At 26.9% G+C, this 21,876-nt stretch overlaps 1 protein-coding gene across 6 annotated transcripts; it reads right to left on the bottom strand.

The window, feature by feature from the left end:
- Positions 1-8,873: 8,873 nt before the first annotated feature.
- Positions 8,874-21,443, bottom strand: LOC126846659 (uncharacterized). Of its 6 annotated transcripts, none has more exons than XM_050586365.1 (17): positions 21,231-21,443; positions 20,099-20,176; positions 18,345-18,404; positions 17,896-17,931; positions 16,019-16,198; positions 15,005-15,073; positions 14,778-14,816; positions 14,564-14,608; positions 13,607-13,690; positions 13,218-13,283; positions 12,761-12,829; positions 11,326-11,364; positions 10,943-10,981; positions 10,585-10,623; positions 9,814-9,858; positions 9,506-9,622; positions 8,874-9,007 (listed from the first exon to the last, which is right to left on the bottom strand). In XM_050586365.1, exons 1-16 carry the CDS (start codon positions 21,351-21,353, stop codon positions 9,521-9,523), a joined length of 1,113 nt encoding a protein of 370 aa, XP_050442322.1. In that variant the 5' UTR covers positions 21,354-21,443; the 3' UTR covers positions 8,874-9,007; positions 9,506-9,520. The 6 variants fall into 6 exon arrangements, with proteins under 6 accessions (XP_050442322.1, XP_050442323.1, XP_050442325.1 ...); XM_050586366.1 differs by lacking the exon at positions 21,231-21,443 and adding an exon at positions 20,737-20,851; XM_050586368.1 differs by lacking the exon at positions 10,585-10,623.
- Positions 21,444-21,876: the final 433 nt, after the last annotated feature.

The raw sequence follows: 21,876 nt of genomic DNA, 5'->3' as shown, positions 1-21,876 counted from the left end.
TTTTTTTGCAACGTTATGTACTAGAATTTCCTTATTAGTCAATCTACCGCTTCATTTTCTTTTTCAACTTTCATGCCTTTTTTCCAACGTTTTTGAGTCCCAACTTTGCGTCATTAAATTGATTAAATTCGCTGAAAAAATCTTTGTCCATATCTTTTTGGTCATTAATTGGTATCTAAAAATTAAATAATAGTACATCAGTAACATAGTTCATTCGTCATTTCATTACTTCAAAATGTTGTTTTAAATGATTCTTAGGACTACGTTAATTAGTACAAAAGTAAAAAGAATACTAAATTTAAAAATAAAATTATTTTTAATTCAGAATTCAGACAACAATAGATACTATTTTAAATTTCTCACCTCATTAGGTTGATTAGTCGTTGGGCCAAAAACTGCACTAACCGGAATGTTCTAAAAATGAAATTAACATTATTTTAATTGAACCTAGTGTATATTAGTTATTTAAATATTCATGTGCAGGATATTAAGAACTTTATGGATCACCTATTCTTTTGATGGTATAGTAAAAGAAAAAAAAGTGACCTAAGTAAATTATATTTTTTGTTTATATCACAGGATAATAATTTAAATAGTTTATATTTTTGTTCATTCAAAATCCTTATTTCGGTGGGGTAACCTTTGTATTTTAATGTTAACGTATACATTTAATTAGTTATTTAAATTAAGAATATTTTTCAAAAAAAAGTTGACTTGTCAATAATCAGTTTAGAGTCACTACTTTTAAAATTATTAGAGATTAAAATTTAGGATGAGAGGTGGAGTGCGGTAGAGTAATGCTTGCAGATAAAAATATTACTACACTCTAAAATTTCTTTTGTCCTAAATGTAAAAGTTTAATAACTTTGAAAGTAATTATACACTAATGGTTATCGATCAATAAAAATGTTCAGCAAAATACTTTAACTTAAAAACCAATTAAATGTACAAGTTACCATTAACGATTTAAAAGTTAACCCCTCCTTATTGTTTCCCTGAACGGGGAAAACTAAATCACCTACAATACAGCTCCCCTAAGACAACTCACAACAGCCACCTTAATCCTTGGCCGAACGCGTTAGGTTTGAGCGCATAGAAGAAAACAAATGCCAAAGATAAGGGGCGAGAAGGGTGAGTTACACAATCATCCCAAAAGCCACAGATATTGTAAATTAAAATATGGCCTGAAGTGTCACGCTGAAATTTTAACAAAATCAGGTTTTTGGATATTTCTTTCCTGGGAGTTGGGGCACATAATGTACAGATTTTAGCAGTTTTTGTTAACGATGTAAAACATATTGATCAATTATAATTTTGTTACAAACTAGCATCATAATACATATCAAAATATATGGGTCAAAATGGCAAAATATGAACGACCGTTTGGAGTAACATCCCTCCGATTTTTTTGAAAATTACACTGCATGTCTGTTACGATGAAAAAAGTTTTCTTAAAATGTTTGTGAATATTTTTTTCTCTCAGCTTTCTGAAAAAAATATTATTTTTACATGCTTTTCATCACCTCGCTAACACGTACGCACGTTTGTACGGGTATTTTTCAAATCTTGCAAAATTAATTTAACCCACTTCCCGATGTCGTTGAGGGCTGAAACTTGGCACAGTCACTCATCTCGGACGACAATACAAATTAGAATTTCTCTAAAAGCTGAGATAATTTTAAAGAAAATGTGTAAATTTCATTTTAAGTTCTCCATAAAAACGCCCAGAGAAACAAAAGACGAGGTAAAATTTCATAGAAAAGTCGAAAAAAACTACCACAGTTAAATTACTTCAAATAATTATGTGTAAAAAATAAGATAAGTGTTTTTCGGCTTTTCTATAAAATTTTACCTTTTTTTTTTGTTATTCTGAGCGATTTTATGGAGGACACAATTTGAAATGTTTAAGTGTGTGTGTGAGTGGGTAAGTGTGTGTGTAAGTGTGTATATTTGTGTGTGTGTGTGCGATTGAGTGTCACTTCACACTCACAATTTTTTTTTTTTGATGGCCGAAGATACTATGAAAAAAAGATAAAAAACAGGTGCCAAGAAATAAACTCAAAATACTTTTGACAATCATGATCAAAATAATCGTTCGTTCATAATTGGTGTTTTGACCCATTTATACAAACAAGTACTCGTATAATAAACAAATTTGATAAATCGATTTATAGGGCATTCTTACCGTGTATGGAAAAGGGATTGCGGGTTGAAAATTGTTCTAAAAATTAAAAAAAATCATTAACAAGAGAATTTTGTAATCATATTCAATTTCTAAAAATACGTTATATGCACCTGATTTTCTAGCGTTAAACATACCTACGCAGAATGATCGTGATGATCTTAAAGTAAAAACACCAACGATTTTGAAGACAATTTCATAAAAATTGTTAACAAAACTAGTATTTAACATAACAAATCACATTCTGTCACCTCATTATGTTCTACTGCATTTTACACAATAACTACTATAATACTATTGACATGGTAGGAACAAATTATTAATTATAATATTAGCTTAATAATTAATGTAAAGAAAGTATTTTTATTGATTTCACAAAAAAATATTATTTACTTGTTGAAAAACTGATTCAACAATAATATTTATTAAACCACTTTATATTATTTTGAATTTAGTATTTATTTCCTGTTTAACATAATATAAAGTTAAAATTAAACAACAGAATGTCGTTAATCGATTTTAAATAATTGTCGTCAACTTAAAGCCAATTTAATATAAGGTAGCACATAATTGCACTCCATCTCTCCTCCCGCCTGATATTTTACATAGTACTCGTATTTTAAATGATTGTTCAATTTAATTAAATGATCTTACTTGACTGTCCAGTTCACCATCATCATAGTCAAAAGGATTTTTGGTCTTGCGTTTTAGAGTGATAATAGAGAATATGCGTAGCTTTATTTAGATGATTTTTTGTATACCGCTGTTAATGATGCCGTGATAGTCCAAAAAATAAATTAACTACAAAAAAGAGTCCAAATTACTGAACTAACAATTCCACATTACAGTTTAACCTTTAAATTCAAATTTTGCAAAAAATTGCCTTTACTTTACTTTTTTTAAATGGGCCTTAAAATTACTCCTTGAATTTGTAAAAATAAATTTTTCTTAATCAAACAAAAATATAGGCTAAATTTTATTTCAAAATAATCAATTTTTTAATTCATACCTGATTTAATTGTACAAGATCTTTTTTTGGCGTACAACTATCTGTCAATAAATCTGGAATATATGACTTATATGTGCACAGAACGACTACTTTTGTTTTCGTATCACTATAAATTTCTTTTGTAAATGATGCCTTAATTTAAAAAAAAAACATTTAAAACATAATATGTTTTGTCATTTTAAAACAAGAAAGTTTGAATGGAAATCTATTATAATATTATTTTTTATAATTATATTATTTTAGTTTATTGTTTATAAACTAATATTCTTTAAATTAGAATAAAAAATTATATAATATTTAATTTACCTGTTAAAAGCAAAGTTTAATGCAAATTATCACTGGCCGATAGCCAGTTAAAAATAATTACTTGTTAAGTTATTATCATTTTAAATTACAGTTGGAAAAAAGGGTGAACTGTATAATTACTTTAAACAATAACTCAACTCTTTGACTATAGATTTACGATATTCAATTATAGATTACGGAATATTAATGAAAATTGACATTCACAACGTATGTTGACATTACGTTCTAGTTTATATAATAAACTAGATAACACGACCGCCACCACCAATGTTTATGTATATCAAGTTTATTAATTATAAAAAAATTTAAATAAAAACTGCACATATAGTTCGCATACAGTCTACTGTTTTTTATTTATTCGGTAAACACCCATCTATAGTATCTTCTCTGATTACTTCAGTCATAACCTAAGCATTCTCATCTCCGCTACACTCGCTCTTTGTTCTATTTTTCTTTTTACCGCCCAAGTACCCTCCAAACTATACAACATACGGTCTTACTACACTCTAGTAGAACTTATCTTAAAGTCTCGTTTGAACTCTCTTGTCACATAAAACACCGAACTCTTCTCTCCACTTAGAGAGTCTCTTATGTCAAACTGATCACCCTGTAAATATTATATTATATTATATAGCAATGCTATCATCATCAGCAACCACAGCAGAAGTGTATTATGTTTTTTTTGCGTGAAAGGGTTTTTTTTAATATTTTATTATTTAACTAAGCTACAATCTTACTTTTAAATCTTTATAATGTTGATATTCTTCTCCAGTCTTAAACATGAATGTAATAAATTTAATATTTAGATAGTACAATTTTTTAATAAACATAACGTTTTTAGAATTATTAGGGTTATGTAAACAATTTTGGATTTCAATTAAAGCATACATAGGACAAGTTGCATTGTTATTTTAAGCAACCTTATTGTTTTAATTTTATATTAATCGAAACCCTAAATCAGAGCTCATTAGCCAAAAAAATTTATAAAATTCTGACCCCTAAAATACAACGGGGTGTTACTGGCTCTGATTGATGGATTTATATATTATTAATAATAATTTATACTTTATATTACTTCTTAACAAATAAATTAATCTTATCGCACAAACACAAACCAATTCAATCGGTTTTTCTAAATCGCATATTTCTGCTTTTTCTAAAGATGGACTTTTAAAATTTAGAACTTAGATTAAACTTAAGGAACTTTGGATACTATAAAAAATGAACCCATATTAAGTCTTTTCAAAACTGGGGAAATTCAAAATTAAACTTGCTGATTAAACATTTTTTTTAAAACAAATTTTTTATGGCCGATGATAGAATTTGGGCAAAATATTGTAATGTATCGTATCGTAATATATGCATTAGCATTGTAACCATTATGCATAGCATTACCATAGTAATATTACAATTACTGATAGTAAAAATATATTCTTATTATATTACTATGATACTAGTAGGTAATGTAAAAAGTCATATATAAATTATATTATAAAAGTGCATAATAATATACGCACTGCATATGCAACAACTTTAATGTTATAAGACTATTTACCAGTTCATCTTTTTTTTTTTCATATTTCTTTTTAATACTTGTCTTCTCAGGTTCACAAGTTATATAGTTATCAATGTCATCCTGGAATAATAATTTAAAACATGAAGTCATCTACTATAATAATCTCTGAAAAACTTTGACGTATACATTTTTTTTTAAATAAATCTTAAGTTACTAACTTTTTATGCTCTAAGGACCAAGGTACAGATTATTTTAATTAGTATTAAAATGAGCACTTTATAAAACCATCTTATCATAAGCACTATCTTTGATTTAATATGTACCATGGTATAGTTTATTTAATTGAGAATTATTTATGTTAAAGCTAGAAATAAAGTTTTCTTCTAATTTTAAAATGTCATAAATCATTATTATTTGTTAATCTTAAATACTGCCTAACTGATACGATAACATCATCGGCCGATAAATACTATAGTAATAAGATAAATAAAGTAGACCTCAAAAAAAGATGACCCTGAAAGTTCTAAGGCTCTATCTCAATGTTAAGGGGTGCCGGTGATCTGTTTTTGTTCTTTCATAAAAATGACCTATGTATATCATTAGGCCACCATGCGGTTTATATGCCTTAAAATGTTTCTACACTTCCTTAAATTTGGTCGAAAAAAACTTATTTTTAATTAAACCGTTCTCAATAACATTGATAGTGGAATTCAGTAAACATTCGCTATCATTAGAACCTGAAAATATTCAAGTAAAAAGCATCTCTAATACCAGAATTATTTGTTTAATAATAATTTTTTTTTATCGTCACAAAAACCGTAAAAAATCAAGGTCCAGAATCTTTAAAATCGCATTTTATGAAAAAACAAGATAAGTTCACCGGCATCCCTTAACATTGAGATAGAGAGCTAGAACTTTCAGGATCATCTTTTTTGGGGGTCAATTTTATATTTTTCAAGTGGGAGAGGAATTTTTCAGATTTTGATTTTTGGATGTTGGTAGTTGTAACATTACGCACATTTTAAGCCTAAATACAAAATTTAACTTTATGTAGCTTACGCATTCGCATTATCAAGTTTTGAAATTTAAATGGGAACTCCTATATTTTTTGGGATGTTTTGTTAACATTTAATATTTTAAATACAAAAATGTTAAAAACACTTTTTTAATACCATACTGTTCAAAAGTCATTGCTATTTTTAATTAATGTTAGTGCTCTATTCAGAAGCATTTTTAAACTACCTACGGGTTAAATTTTATATAATATGTGCGTAAATTTACACCTACCAACATCCAAAAATCAAAATCTGAAAAAATCAATTATAGCTCTAAAAATTGCCAGTTTTCGAACTTTTTGAACACCCTGTATATATGCATTTTAACCATTATGCATTACACATTGCACATATTTAATCTTATAATATAACTGTAATACTAGTAGGTAATGTAAAAAGTTAAACAAATATAAAAGTACACATGCAACAACTTTAAATATTAGAATAGGTACTATTTACCATATCTTTTTTTTTTCATATGATATTTCAACAGTTTTTTTCTTAGGTTCATCAGTTTTAAGATAATGGTCATGCTAGAATAATAATTAAAATTATGATTTCATTAATTATCAAAAAAAGAACATGGTATTTCAAAATGTCAATTTTAGTAAAAATAGTATTGTTTAACCTACAAATAGTTCTACATAAAGTCTGTATAGCCTAATACGTGGCCTTTTTTACTATTATTTTTAGTGAGACGTAATATTGAGTTATTAATATTATTAATATACAATAATTCTTATATATGATAAAAATTATACATCATTCAATGTTTTTATGTTATAATATAGAATACAAATTTAAATATTATATAACATATAATTAAAGAATTACATACTTAATTCGCTTGCTAAAACTAATATCGACCTACTAACTAATATACCTATTATGGTGTTTTGTTTAAAATTCCAACAATTTTGTTATTAATATCTTTAATATACACTAAATCTTATATATTATTAATGTTTATAGTATACAAACATAAATATCAAGGTTTTAATACTTAAGGGCTAATGGGCATCGCATAAAACTTATAGAAGAGATGGATGCGATATTCAGAAAAGAACTCAACCTAAGCACAAAGACTTTAAAAAAATTTAAATTAACAATAATAATATTAATTATAAATTTATAGTAAATTATAGTCATGTGTTGTCATAAAAAAGAAAATTTTTTTTTAGAGCACTTATTACATTTTTTCCTAGTGTTCTTAGAACCCTCCTAAAATAAATTATAGTTTCGTTAGTGGCTATAAATATATAATTAATTATTTAATATAATTAACTTGCAAAAGCAAAGCACTTTCAATGTAATTGCCATGGTAGCTCTACCAGTGAAACAAGAAAGACCAATTATAGAAAATTATGGTCATGTGTTGACATTTTGATTAAAACATTTCTAGTTACTACATTTTTTACTAATATCCTTAGCACCGTCATAAAATAAATTCTATTTCGCTAGTGGCTACTGGGTATAAATATATAATAAATCATTCAAAATAATTAACTTGCAAAAGCATTTTCAATGTAATTACCTTGGTGAATGGATTAATACAAAAAAATTTAAGGAATTCAGACCTTCTTCCTGCTATTGTTTGCATCGTGGAATTTAGAAAACATATAAGGAATATAATACTTTTTAAATGCATCATCCTTTAAAATGTACAGAACAAATTTGTATTATATTGTAAAACTTATACAATAACCTACTAGCTGTACAATTAAAAACAACTATGCTCAAAACCCATATTTCGTAGAACGATGATATTTTCCCTATAGAAATCAATCAAACGTAGAAAAATAATATATACAGTTAAATAAACACTATTTACTCTTCCATGTTATTTGCATCATGTGCTTGAGAATCAAACAAACAACACTGTATAATTTGCAGTCGTGTGTGTTTTGTTAAATCAATAAAAAATATTCTCGCACAATAATAATATGTTCCCGCAAATTTAAGAATAAAAAATTGTGTAGGCGTTTGTGCGTTTTAAAATCTCTTGACATTTTACTCAATTGTACATTTATTAATATTATTTACGGCGCGGCGTTTTCTTAGAGCTTCAACTACAGTGTTATTAATACAATAATAAAGATTCTTTATTTATAGTCGTTTTTTCAGACTATCGCGTCCTTTTTAATGGTTAAGTTACAATTTTTTTCCATCAAAACTATTATGCGAGGGACAAACCTTACGAGATCAATTTATTTACAGTAAAATTACCAAGTTTTCACATTACATAACTTATCTGTGTGATAGGGTTTTATTTTTTTTTCACCAACTTTAAATTAGTTATTTATGTTATTTATTAGTTTAAAAACTGGTTATTAACAATCTATGCATTAGTGTGTAAGCATTGTGTGTGGTATAGGATGCACGTTTATGAAGGGTGTGTAGGATCCCATTAATACTTTACGTGGCCAAACATATAGATATATACATGAGGAAATGTACGCTACAATAATTGTTTATGATACAGTTTTTATGCAGTCTATTAAATCGTCCCTAGTTGTCACTTCAGTCAGATTTTTTAAACACTTTTTTTCTTTTCAATAGCCTCATAAAAAATCACATGGATAAATTCGGTCTATATGTTTTCTCGAGTACCAATCTCATATGTTTTGCGATCAATAGAAATTTAGGTTTCTCCTCGAAAACATCGATATTTTTATAATATTAACTGTTATAAAACGGATTACAAAACACTGTAAAGTCAAATATATACCATTTATTAAAATATATATCACCAAAGAAAATTATAGTCATATAGTACTACTTATTATAGATAAACATAAACCCATAATAATAATTGTAAAATACCGAAATCAAAACTTTAATATTATTTAAATTTAATTTTTTTAGTTTTAACTTTTATATATTGTAATATAGCATTAATAAACAACAAAATTTATCTATTTTCTGTTCTTTTTCAACACCTGTAACAACAAATATGGTTTATTAATTACTCAAATATTTCGACAAAACAAATTGTCATAAGAATAAAATTCAACATTTTCGAATAATATATTTTTTTTAAGAGTGCCTTCAATTGTAATATTATACCAACTCATCCTAGAGTAATACGTAAATATATCACATTTTTTATAGTTATAAATAACAAATACCGTAAGTTTATGTTTGGTAAAGTTTTTAATCCCAAAATGAATTATATTTACAACAATATCGTAAACTAAAGGATTTTTCATTCTTAATGAATTATTTAACTATTGATTGTAACAATATCCTATTGAAAACGTTAAAAACTTTTAATGACATATTTTATAAAATAATAATATTTTAGTTCAAAAATTTGTTAAATAATTCTGAATAAAATAGGATGTTAATCGGATATTCACAATTAAGATAAAATTTACGATTACAATTTTTTTATTGCAACTTTATGTACTAGAATATTTCCTTATTTGTCAATCTACCTTTTTCTTTTGTTTTTAAACTTTCATGGCCGTTTGTCCACCGTTTGGGTCTTTTTTTATTTGATTAAATTCGCTGAAAAGCGAATTGCTCATATATGGTTTGTCCTTAGTTGGTGTCTAAAAATTAAATAATAGTATATCAGTAACATAGTTCATTTGTCATTTCATTACTTCAAAATGTTGATTTAAATGATTCTTAGGAATACGTTAATTGGTACAAAAAATAAAAAAAAATTAATTTAATTAAAAAATAAAATAATTTTAAATTCAGAATGAAGACACAATATATATTATTTTAATTTCCTCACCGCTTTAGGTTGATTGGTAGTTGAGCCAAGAGCTGCAGTAAAGTTCTAAAAATTAAAATTAATTTAAAATTATTTAATTACTAACTAGTATATATTATTTATTTAAGTATGCTTTATTCAATTGTAGGGTATTTAGAACTTCATGGATCACATATTCTTTTAATGATGGAAAAGTATGAAAAATTTCCTATGGAAAATAATAATATTATTAATAGTTTAATATATTAATATAATAATATTAATATATTTTAATATATTAATGAATATTTTAAAAAAAATTTGATTTGTCGATAACCAGTTTGGTTATCACAGTCACTGCTTTTAAAGTTATTACAGTTTTAAATTTAGGATGAGAGGGAGTGCGGTAGAGTAATACTCGCAGATAAAAATAATTCTAGACTCCACAATTCTTTTCGTCCTAAATTTAAAACTTTAATAACTTTAAAATTTATTATGCACAGCTAGATATCGACTAGTCAAAATGTTTAGCTTAATAAATTGATAAAATAAAATGGTATTTAATAAATTACTTGTTAGAGAAAAGTACAAAATTGAACGTGAATTAATTTTAAAAATTTTATAACAATAGTTTGGACCTAATGGCTTAGCAAGTGATAAACTTTTCTTATAGATAGGGTATGAAAATAAACCCCATTACTATACAAATTACAGTAATATAATATTTATACACATATTAAACAAACAAGCATCATAATTCGTTTATAAGTATTATAAACAAATTTTATAAATAGACTTATAAGACATTCTCACCGAGTATTGGTTTAAAGAAGGAATTACTTGTTGATTTTGCTAAAAATTAAAGATTTATATTGCTAACAAGATTATTTTGTATGTCAAGTTGATTTACATAATCAACCCTATAGCCACAGACATTATAACTTAAAATATGACTTGACATGTCACACCGAAGTTTTAACAAAACGGGTTTTTGGATATTTCTTTTCTGAGAGTTGAGTTACGGTAAATTTTGCTAATGGTGTAAAACGTATCAACTATGATATCGTTACAAACTAGCATTATGATATATCTTAATATATATATATATATACATATATATTTATAAGTATAATAAACAAATTGTATAGATCTATTTATTAGGCATTCTCACCATATTATATGGAATAGGATATCTGGATTGAAAATTGTTCTAAAAATTAAAAAAAAAAATATTATTAACAAGAGTATTTTGTATTCATATTCAATTGCTGAAAATACGTTTTGTATTAACTAAAATGGTATTTAATAAAGTACTTGTTAGAGAAAAGTACAAAATTGAACATGAATTAATTAAAAAAATCTATAACAATACTTTGGACCTAATGGCTTAGCAAGTGATAAACTTTTCTTATAGATAGGGTATGAAAATAAACCCCATTACTATACAAATTACAATAATATAATATTTATGCACATATTAAACAAACAAGCATCATAATTCATTTATAAGTATTATAAACAAATTTCATAAATAGACTTATAAGACATTCTCACCGAGTATTGGTTTAAAGAAGGAATTGCTTGTTGATTTTGCTAAAAATTAAAAATACATATTGTTAGCAAGAGTATTTTGTACTCATATTCAATTGCTGAAAATACGTTTTAGTTGTAATTTATTCTTCGAGTAATAAGTTGGGAACTCAACCTTACCAAGTCCCTTTTTCTCGACTACGATATTTTACTTATTGCGGCCCCCTGATTCGAAAAGTCAACTAACTAATGACAATATGTATAAATCCAAAAATAATCAAACTATTTCAATCCATAAAAATTTTTAACATTCATAACTAGTTAAAATAAGAGGTTAATATCTAAGGGATATTTAAATTCTTAATACCTACATAGTTACCCGATAATTAAGTAAAAACTAGAGATGGTACTGATATCTAGATATCTTATGAGGACGTTATGCACCCAATTTTGTAGCGTTAATACATACTTGCGCAGAATGTATTTTATTCACTTCATGATAATTTCAATAAACCTAGTATTTAACTTAATATTTAAAATCACATTTTTTACTTTTTTTTAAATAACTATAACTTTTTTTATCGTTTTTATTTTCAAAATCAGATATGATGTTGTCTCTAACATTTTGTTCTTTCGATTATTTAATAGGTGATTTTGCTCTAAAATCATTAAGGACCGATAAAGCTCATTCTGCGTAAATTTATATCCCTAGAAAAATAATTTTAATTCACTGTAATGGTCCGAAAAATAAATTAATTATCAAAAACGAGTTATAATTATTGAAATAATAATTATATATTACTGTTCAACGTTTTAATTAAGGTTTTGCCTATAACTAATTCCTTAATTAATTGGAGGTTTTATAATGTCCTCTTAAGAATCTGTCATCACAATATTTTAAACGGGATTTATTTTATAAACAAATTTAGCTAATAAAACTACAGTTCCCAAATGTGTATGTTGTATAGGTAAGTGTATGTTTTAACGTATTTTTAAAACAAGAAATTAGCTTATCTAATTAATAAATGTTTGTACAAAATTAAGGATGTATATAAGACAAGAGAACATTTTAAAGTTTATCCTTTACACGTGTGAATGAAATGTAGACTATTTATTTATCATGGTTTTACAAAAAAAAACCTTTCCATTATTTATCAAATTTTACAGTAAACACATTTTAGTCAAAAATTCAATGATTTTTCCCCTAAATCATCAAATTTATAATTTAACTTACATTAAATAGATTTAAATCCGTAAAACCTATTCAACAATGGCGCATTCAGCAATTTATCTAGAATGTAGTAACAAAAAAAATGTTCACAAACTCGTGAGAGGCCCCTTCCTGCCTCCTCACACTATTCTACTGCATTTTACACAATAACCACTATTTTAACGTAGGCCTACAAGGTTTTATGGTTTTAACGTATTTTTTAAAAAATATATAACCTTCTCGTCTTACCATATTATTTATACCATAGTTTGACATCGGATTCATATTGCCTTGAGGTTGAAGATAAGGAATAGTAGCCTAAAACAAAAAAAATTACAAATTTACTACAATATATTTAAGCAATATTTTTTGTCACCTAACTCTATACTACTATATTTCATACAATAACCACTATAATACTATTGATTTAATATGAACAAATAACTAACTTTATTAACATAATAATTAATGTAAAAATTGTTGTTTTAATTGATATCACAAAAAAAATAATATTTTTCTTGTTGCAAAGCCAGTTCAACAATAATATACTCGTACAATAAACCACTGTATTTTATTATAAATTATTTTCTATAGTTCTCGTATTCGCGTTCAAACCATTACCTTCAGCAATCGTTAAGTAATAATTGTATATATATATATATATATATATATTAATTGTTTAAACAAAATAAACTTCTCATCTTACCATATTACTACCAACGTTTTCTATCGGATTTATGATGCCCGGAGGTTGAAGATAAGCAATAGTAGCCTGAAACAAAAAACTACAAATTTACTACAATGTATAAGGAGCAATCATTTTATTTTATAAATCTAAAGTAGGAGTATTCTTGGTTTCAATTATGAAAGAAAAATATGGAAACAAGCGGTTTTCATTTGACAATCTATATGCCATAAATCATAATATAAAGTTCTCATTAAAACATAAAATTTCGTTAATAGATTTTGAAAAATTATCGTCAACTTAAAAGCAATAAAAAATCAGATAACCGCCATCCTCCCACCTAATCTCTAAGATATTTTACATTTTATTTTAAATAATTGATCAATTTAATTAAATGATCTTGCTTGTACCGATTGACTGTTCGGTCCGCCTTCAACTTTCTCAACAAAAGGATTGTTGGCCATTGATTTCAAAGTTTGTGCATTAGAAATATCCTGTAATTGTATATTATTTAACATTAGTAATTAAATTACATAATAGTGATTTAGTGATTTAAATGTAAATTTAAAAGTAATTCATTGTGTATTTAATCATATTCAATTAAGAGGTCACCAAACGCGTGTTTTTCTAACGCGAACATAGACACATAAGTAATATACCATTGGAAAGGCGATAAGTTGTACAGAGTTTTGTTGGAATTCAATAAACATAATTTGTATTATTTTGTACCTGAATTGCAAATGGATATTACTACATTATGATCTTATTGATAAGCTGTAATCCTCACTTTTTGGTAATATTTTCATAATTGGTTTCTATCAAAACATCATTGAACTTATCTTTTAAATGGTGGAAGAATTTTGACTTTTTGTTCACTCAAAACATCACAGTATTTAAACGACAAAGAAAAGTAAGATGGAAAAAAATGTAATATTTGCTAATGAAATGACTGTGACTGGCATGACAAAAAATAATTAACAACTATAAAAAATCCTCATTACTGTAATTACAAGTACACAATATAGTTGAAACTCTAAATAGAGGTGTCCGAAAAATTACCTATAATTCTTAATAAACGGGTGGTTTGGCGTCCTCTTAACAATTATAGTCGAAATTAAGAGTTTTCTTTTTTTAATTTTCATCAGAACATTTTACATAGGTACACAGTTTTACACTTTAATAATCTTCATAACTTATTTGAGTGGTTTAAAAAGCGATTTTTTAAACATCTGGGCTTTTGGATTCCCATCACTAGTTAAAATAGTAGAATATTGATATATTATGACATTGATTTAGTATTACAAAATTCTGCTTTGTGCACCTTATACGTTTTAGCCAAAATAAAATAAAATCTCATATCGTCTTACCAGGACAGGCTCGCTGGGGACTAATGCTTGGTCAAGATTATACATCTGTAAGTATAATAAAAAACATTCATTAATATATAATACAATAGTTATTATACTAATATTAGTATTCATAAAGCAATACATGACGAAACAAAGCATTGAATATTTTATTATTTAATTCCGAAATTACTATTTGCTGTTAAAGCTAAACATTACATGAAAATACTTTTACCTGATCACCTGTAACCATTAAATCTAAAATACCAGTATCCTAAAACATGTATAAAATAATACTTTTTAATCTTATGTAAACATATGAAATAGGTATAAAAATGTTTAATGATTTCAATGATTTATCAAAAAATAAATAGTAAATATGACTGTACTCATAATTATTATGTTTAGTTTTAGACGGTATCAAAATCATTAGTTTCTTTTTTTAATACAATTTTGTGTTACCGTATTTGTATTTCCATCCGTAATTAAATTTACATTATTTAGATTTATGAAATCTGCATTTAATTGTTCCTGAAAAAGAGTATAATTAAATCACTGTATAATTATTTTTGAATGCTTAGTATTTAACAGAAGAAACTTATTTAGTGTAAAGTAACCACAACTTTCTGTTTTGTTTTTTAAGGTCATTTAAATAATAACTAGATATAGTCGTCGTTTACATACACTAAAGGAACCAACATGTGGTCTCATGTAAGTGGAAAAGATTATAAAAAGAGGATCTACTAATCTAATATAGGTGTTCAATTTTTTAGATGTCGGTAAAGTAAAAATTAAACCAGTATTTTTTTAATAAGTTTACTTTTCTATAATAAATGGTTTAAAAGCCTTTTGTTTTGATACATTCTTTGCGAAAAATAGAAATGCCTATTAGTTTAGAAAACAGTCATAAAGGTTATTCACCAAGCTATATTTTATTTTTATAGTTAACAGAATTCAGTTTGATTCTACTACTCTAATTTTTTTTCTCTAATCGGTCTACATGAATCGATTATACAGATTAAAAGTTTACATATGATGTATAAAATTGAGCTTTTGGGTGCATGTGCATGTAATATGTATGTTCTACCATCACAAGAAAAGGGCTGCACCGATTTCGATGCGGTTTTTTATAACATTACATACTAATCTATGTCATCCTAAGATTTGTTACAATTCGCTAACTCAACCAATTAAACTACCATTTTTGTTATATTTTATTACACGAGATCAATAAATATTAGTTGTACTGAACTAAATTTAATTCAGTGGCTAATTAGCATGTTTATAACTATAATAACGGTCGAATGCATAACGTTTATAAACTTAAGCTAACTAATAACTTAAACATAATACATGTACGAATAAATCATAAACAAAAAGATAAATATATCTGTTACATGTCTTATTCGAACAAAAATTAATACAAAAAATATAGGCTAAATCTTATTTCAAAATAATGAGTTTCTTAATTTATACCTGATCCAATTGCACAATTTCATTTGTTGTCGTACTTCTATCTGTTAATAAATCTGTCACGCCATCTGTAATTAAGGCTGGTGTATTCATCATATATTCTTCATACGAATTGGTTGTTTCTTTATATGTGCAATGAATTTTGACTGTCATTTTCATACCACTATTATTTTCATTTGCAACCTTAATTTAAAAAAAAATTGAAACGTCATCTGATTTTACAATTCTAAAACAAGAAAATTCTATAGTAAACATTGTATCTTTATTGAATTATAGTGAAAAGATATATATATTTTGTTGGTTTGCGTGCAATAATGGATTTTAAGCACCGCCGAAGTTGAATGTCGCCGGTAGCCTTGAATTAAGCTGGAAGACGTGGTATCAGCGATTCAATAATTATATTTTAGCAGCAGAAAAGATGGAAAATAGCGAAGAAGTAAAAATTGCTATACTTCTCACATTGATTGGGGAAGAGATTAAAGAGTCTTAAATATGAACGAGAAATATTAATTATCTCCAAGAAATATTAATTGGAATTCCAGATCTTAAATTAACCAAAGTAATACTCATAATTAAACAGGTTGAAAATACCAAAAAACAGGTTCGGCATATAAATAATGATGAAAACAAAGTATAGCTAAATCATTAAACATAAAATGTAGTTTAGATAAACTTCAATACTATCAGCAAACAGTTAAATTCATGGGCTATATTGTAAATTAACTAGGTATAAAGCCAGATCCAGAACAAATTAAAACAATACTTCAGCTAAAAGAACCTAAAAATAAAACAAGAGTTACAGAGGTTAATAGGCATGTTTAATTGCTTAAGAGATTATATACCTAAAATGGCTTATATTATTAGTCCTTTAAAATAATTATTAAAAACCAATGTGCTGTGAGAAAGAACCACAAGACATAGTAAAGCGGTAAATGAGCTCAAAGTGTACTACCATTAAGGACGTGAAGTGCAATAGGTGTGACGAAAGAAGTCCAACCGATGGATTTTGTAAAAAGGAAAAGTTTAAAAGAAAATGACGCTAGGTACAAACCAAAAATCAATTCAATATAAATAGTGAAAGGAACTCCAGTGTTATACGTGTCATTTAAGCCGTGACTGCCCTACAGCAACCGAGATAGAGAATGTTAGGTTTGTGATACAAAAAATTAGTCAAGTGGTTGTGAAGTAAGTTTGGTAGATCCTATCACTGATATCCAGTGTAATGACAAAATTCGTCTTCTTCTTTGCCTTCATCCCAATTATTTGGGGTCGGTCACACTTGTGTTAAAACACTCAACCGGATTTCCCACATCATCTTCATATATACCAGCAGTCCTCATATCATTCTCAATCGCATCCAACAACTTTTTTCGGTCTTTCACTTACCCTCTTCCTCCTACGTTTTTTTTCATCGCATTTTTTACTGCTGGTGATTCCTCTCTCCTCAGAATATGCCCCAAACCAAGTCAGTCTATTTTTGTTTGCTATCAAAGCCACTTATATGCTACCTCTTACGTATGTTTTCCTTATCCTATCTTTTCTGGTTACTTCAATGATCACCTAAGCATTCTCATTTTCGATACACTCTCTGTTCTATTATTCTATTTACCACCCAAGTACGCTCCAAACTATATAAAATAGTCGGTCTCACTACACTCTAGAGTATAGTAGAACTTCTATCTATCTATCATGTGAACTCTCTTGTCACATAAAACACCGGCCGCTTCTATTATATTCAATATTGCATGTTATAGCAGTACTATCATCATCAGCGACCACACGAATTAATATTTTAGAAAGTGAAAAGTGTATCATACGTTTTTTTTTTGTGAAGAGTATTTTTTAATATTTTAATATACTACTGAGCAATATTATCTTACCCTTTCAGCCATATAATAATTGAAGTATTTCAGAGCCTTAAACAAGAGTGTGATAAATTTACTAATCATATTGTACAATTATTTAATAAATGTCATGTTATAAATATTATTAGGGTTAAGTAGTCAACGTTAGTGTGGATTTCGATTAAAGCATACTAGGACAAGTTGTATTGTTGTTTTAAGCGACCTTAATTTTTGTTTATCTTTATACTAAATAAAACTCCAGAAAAGAGTGGAAAACTGGCTAATGAACTCTTAATCAGAGCTAATTAGCCAACAAAATTGATAAAAATATTTTTTTAAATTCTCGGCCCCAAAATGCAACATGCAACGTAATGTAAATTATTATACAAGGTAAGAAAGTATTGTTGTTACATATACCACTGCGCCCTAACATTGACTTTACTTGATATTACTTCTTAATAAATAAAATGATATTTATGAATTACCGTTTGTTTTGCTATAGCTCTGAGTTCTATTTGTGGATCCACTGGTACAGGTACGATACTCTATAAATATTTAATCATATATTACCTTAATATTATTAAGTTATAAATCATTAACACTATTGCTGTTAAAGAACTTTCGATAGTTTTATACAAATGCTAAAATCGTGTTGATAACTAAATTATTCAAATTGCACGTTTACTACAGACCGTACACCAGTATACAACTAGATAATATGAAACTAACAATATGTACCTAATAAATAATATTGTATGGTCGTCAGCTCTAATCTTGGCCGCTGGAGGGGTTTGTTCCTTCGGTCGGACGACCCTCTGGGATATAAATAGCCGTTACTTGTCTCTCTTGGATACTAAACTTGTTTGGTAGGTAAAGTTGATAGCCCAAAATAACTTCCAAGTCTAATAAACCTTCCTGGCCCCCAATTGGTAGGGAAAGAAACAGACGTTACACGTGAAACAAATCTGCATTTAATTAATTTAAAGTTTGTTTGACAACTTTAAATTTAGAAAAATGCAATATTTAATCTAAAATTTTAACTGATTTGTACGGAAAAACAATTAAGTTGTATCTACAAAAAATTGGTTGTATAAGACTGTTTACAAGCAAATACTTTATAGTATTTTAGGTCATATCCAACATTGACTAAATTTAAGTTAACCTACGTAATTCGATTAAAACTATTTACACACCTCGGGGTTACCTATTCCCATTTGATTATCTTGACTGGTTCGCCAATGTTTCGAAACACTTACATGTTCCATCTTCAGGTCCCCATTGAAGTCTTAATAATTTTTTAATTCGATTTCCAATCAACAATACCTACTACTAGTATGCTCCGGACACTTTAAGATGTTACCTGTGCGCGGACCAGCACTTGTCATTTAGGACCTAGGTCGTATCTGTGAATGTACATTAGGCGGTGCTGAGCTATGACGATGATGAGACATGATCGCCTAAGATGCATTGTGGTTGGGAGTGAATAACCGAAAGGAACTGGCTCACGAAGGGATAGGTGGAGGAAATTAGTTATTGCGGCAATGGACCTAAATAGCCCGTAATAGCCAACAAAGAAGTAGAATGTATGGAATAAATGTTCTCAAATGTTTTATATTTTTTTTCTCGATTATTTTGGCCATTGTCGTATATAGGTAGTATTTTAAGTTTTTCTCTTGACACCTATTTTTATCGTTTTTTTATAGTATCTTTGGTCATAAAAAATAAAATAATTAAAAATAAGTTTCTTCTGTAAAAGCTTTATATAAAAGCTTTTTGAAAAAATGTTGACTTTTTTTTCAAGTAACAGAATGCCCAAAATTTGAGAATTTTTCTAATATTTTTTTCAGAAAACAGAGATTATTTTACATAAAATGTGTAAATTTCAAATTGGGATCTCCATAAAACGCTCAGAAACACAAAAAAAGAGGTCGTATATGTACACAATCAAACAAATTCAATAATTCTAGGCGTAGAAACTAGAGCTATAATTTAATTCCTTGAAATTTGGCTTTCCGACCATTATTTAATAGCACAAAATATTTTAATGTATCGTATCGTTACATATATATTTGCATTTTTACCATGTGCATTGCATTAGCATAGCAAAACTATAATCTATTATGTTACTATGATCCTTGTAGGTAATGTAAAAAGTCATATATAAATTATAATATAAAAGTGGATAATAATAATATATGCACTGCATATGCAACAACTTTAATGTTATAAGACTATTTACCTGTTCATGTTTTTTATTTTCATATTTCTTTTCAATACTTGGCTCCTCATTTTCATACGCTATACGATCAAGGTCATCCTGGAATAATAATTCAAAAAATAATTTCATAAATTATTAAAAAAAGAATATGGTATTTTTAATTGTAAATTTCAGTGATATTCTTGCAGTTCTACATGAAGTCGGTATAGCATAACATGGGGCCTTTTTACTATTATTTTTTTAGTGTGACGTACTATTGTGTTATGAACACCTTTGATATATACAATAACTCTTATATATTATTTAATGTTTATACGAATTGAAATACCAAGGTTTTAATGCTAAAGGGCCAATCGGCATCGCGCTAAAAATAGCTATTAATTTGTAGAAGAGAAGGATAGCGATATCCAAAAAAGAACTCAACCTAAGGGCAAACTCTTTGAAAAATTGCAAATTAATAATAATATTAAATAAGAATCTATAGAAAATTATGTCATGTGTTGACATTTTGATTAAAACATTTCTAGTTACTACATTTTTTACTAATATCCTTAGCACCGTCATAAAACAAATTCTATTTCGCTAGTGGCTACTGGGTAAAAATATATAATAAATCATTCAAAATAATTAACTTGCAAAAGCATTTCCAATGTAATTACCTTGTTAAATGGTTTAATACAAAGTAATTTAAGGAATTCAGACCTTCTTCCTGCTATTGTTTGCATCGTGGAATTTAGAAAACATATAAGGAATATAATACTTTTTAAATGCATCATCCTCTAAAATGTATGGGACAAATTTGTATAATATTATATAAAACTTATACAACTACTAGCTGTAAAATTAAAAACAACTATGCTCAAAACCCATATTTTTTATAACGCTGATATTTTTCCTTTGGAAATCAATCAAACGTAGAAAAATAATATATAAAATTAAATAAACACTATTTACTCTTCCATTGCATCATGAGTTTGAAAATCGAACAGACAACACAGTCTAATTAACAAGTGTGTGTTTTGTTAAATCAATAAAAAATATTCTTGTACAATAATATGCGTTCACGCAGATTTAAGAATAAAAAATTGTAGCTCGTTAAAATTATTTTTCAAAATAATTAACTTGCAAAAGCAAAGCACTCCAATGTAATTACCATGGTAGATCCACCCTTGAAACAAGATAAAGGTAAATGAAAGAATCTTGACGTTCTTCCAGCTATTGTTTGCGTCGTGAAATTTAGAAAACATATTAGGAATATAATACTTTTTGAATGCATAATCCTCTTAAAATGTATAGAACAAATTTGTATGATATTTTAAAACGTATAAAACTTCTAGCTGTAAAATTAAAAACAACTATGCTCAAAAAACATATATCGTATAATGCTGCTATTTTTCCTTTAGAAACCATTACAAATGTAGAAAAATAATATATAAAAAAAAATTGTTAATAAAAACAATTTACTATTCAATATTATTGTGTCGTATGTTTGAGAATCGAACAAACAAAACTGTATATTTGCACGTGTGTGTTCAATAAAAATTATTCTTGCACTAATGTATGTATGTCAATAATATGTTCACGCAGATTTAAAAACAAAAAATTGTGTAGGCGGGTATGCATCCCATTTTAAAAGCTCTTGACATTTTACTCAATTACACGTTTAATAACATTATTTACGGCGTTTATTATTTTTTATTAATTAATAAATTAGTTATTTAATTCATTATGAATTAATACTATTTTAGATTTAATATTTAAGTTACATAGTAAATTACAACATAATTATATTAGCTATT

This window comes from Adelges cooleyi, unplaced genomic scaffold (genome assembly GCF_023614345.1).
Source record: "Adelges cooleyi isolate 19-005CV unplaced genomic scaffold, UGA_ACOO_1.1 ACOO_flye_CR_arks_rails_tigmint_CR_PRNA_9, whole genome shotgun sequence".
Taxonomy (NCBI): domain Eukaryota; kingdom Metazoa; phylum Arthropoda; class Insecta; order Hemiptera; family Adelgidae; genus Adelges; species Adelges cooleyi.
This window is presented reverse-complemented; position numbering and strand designations above follow the sequence as displayed.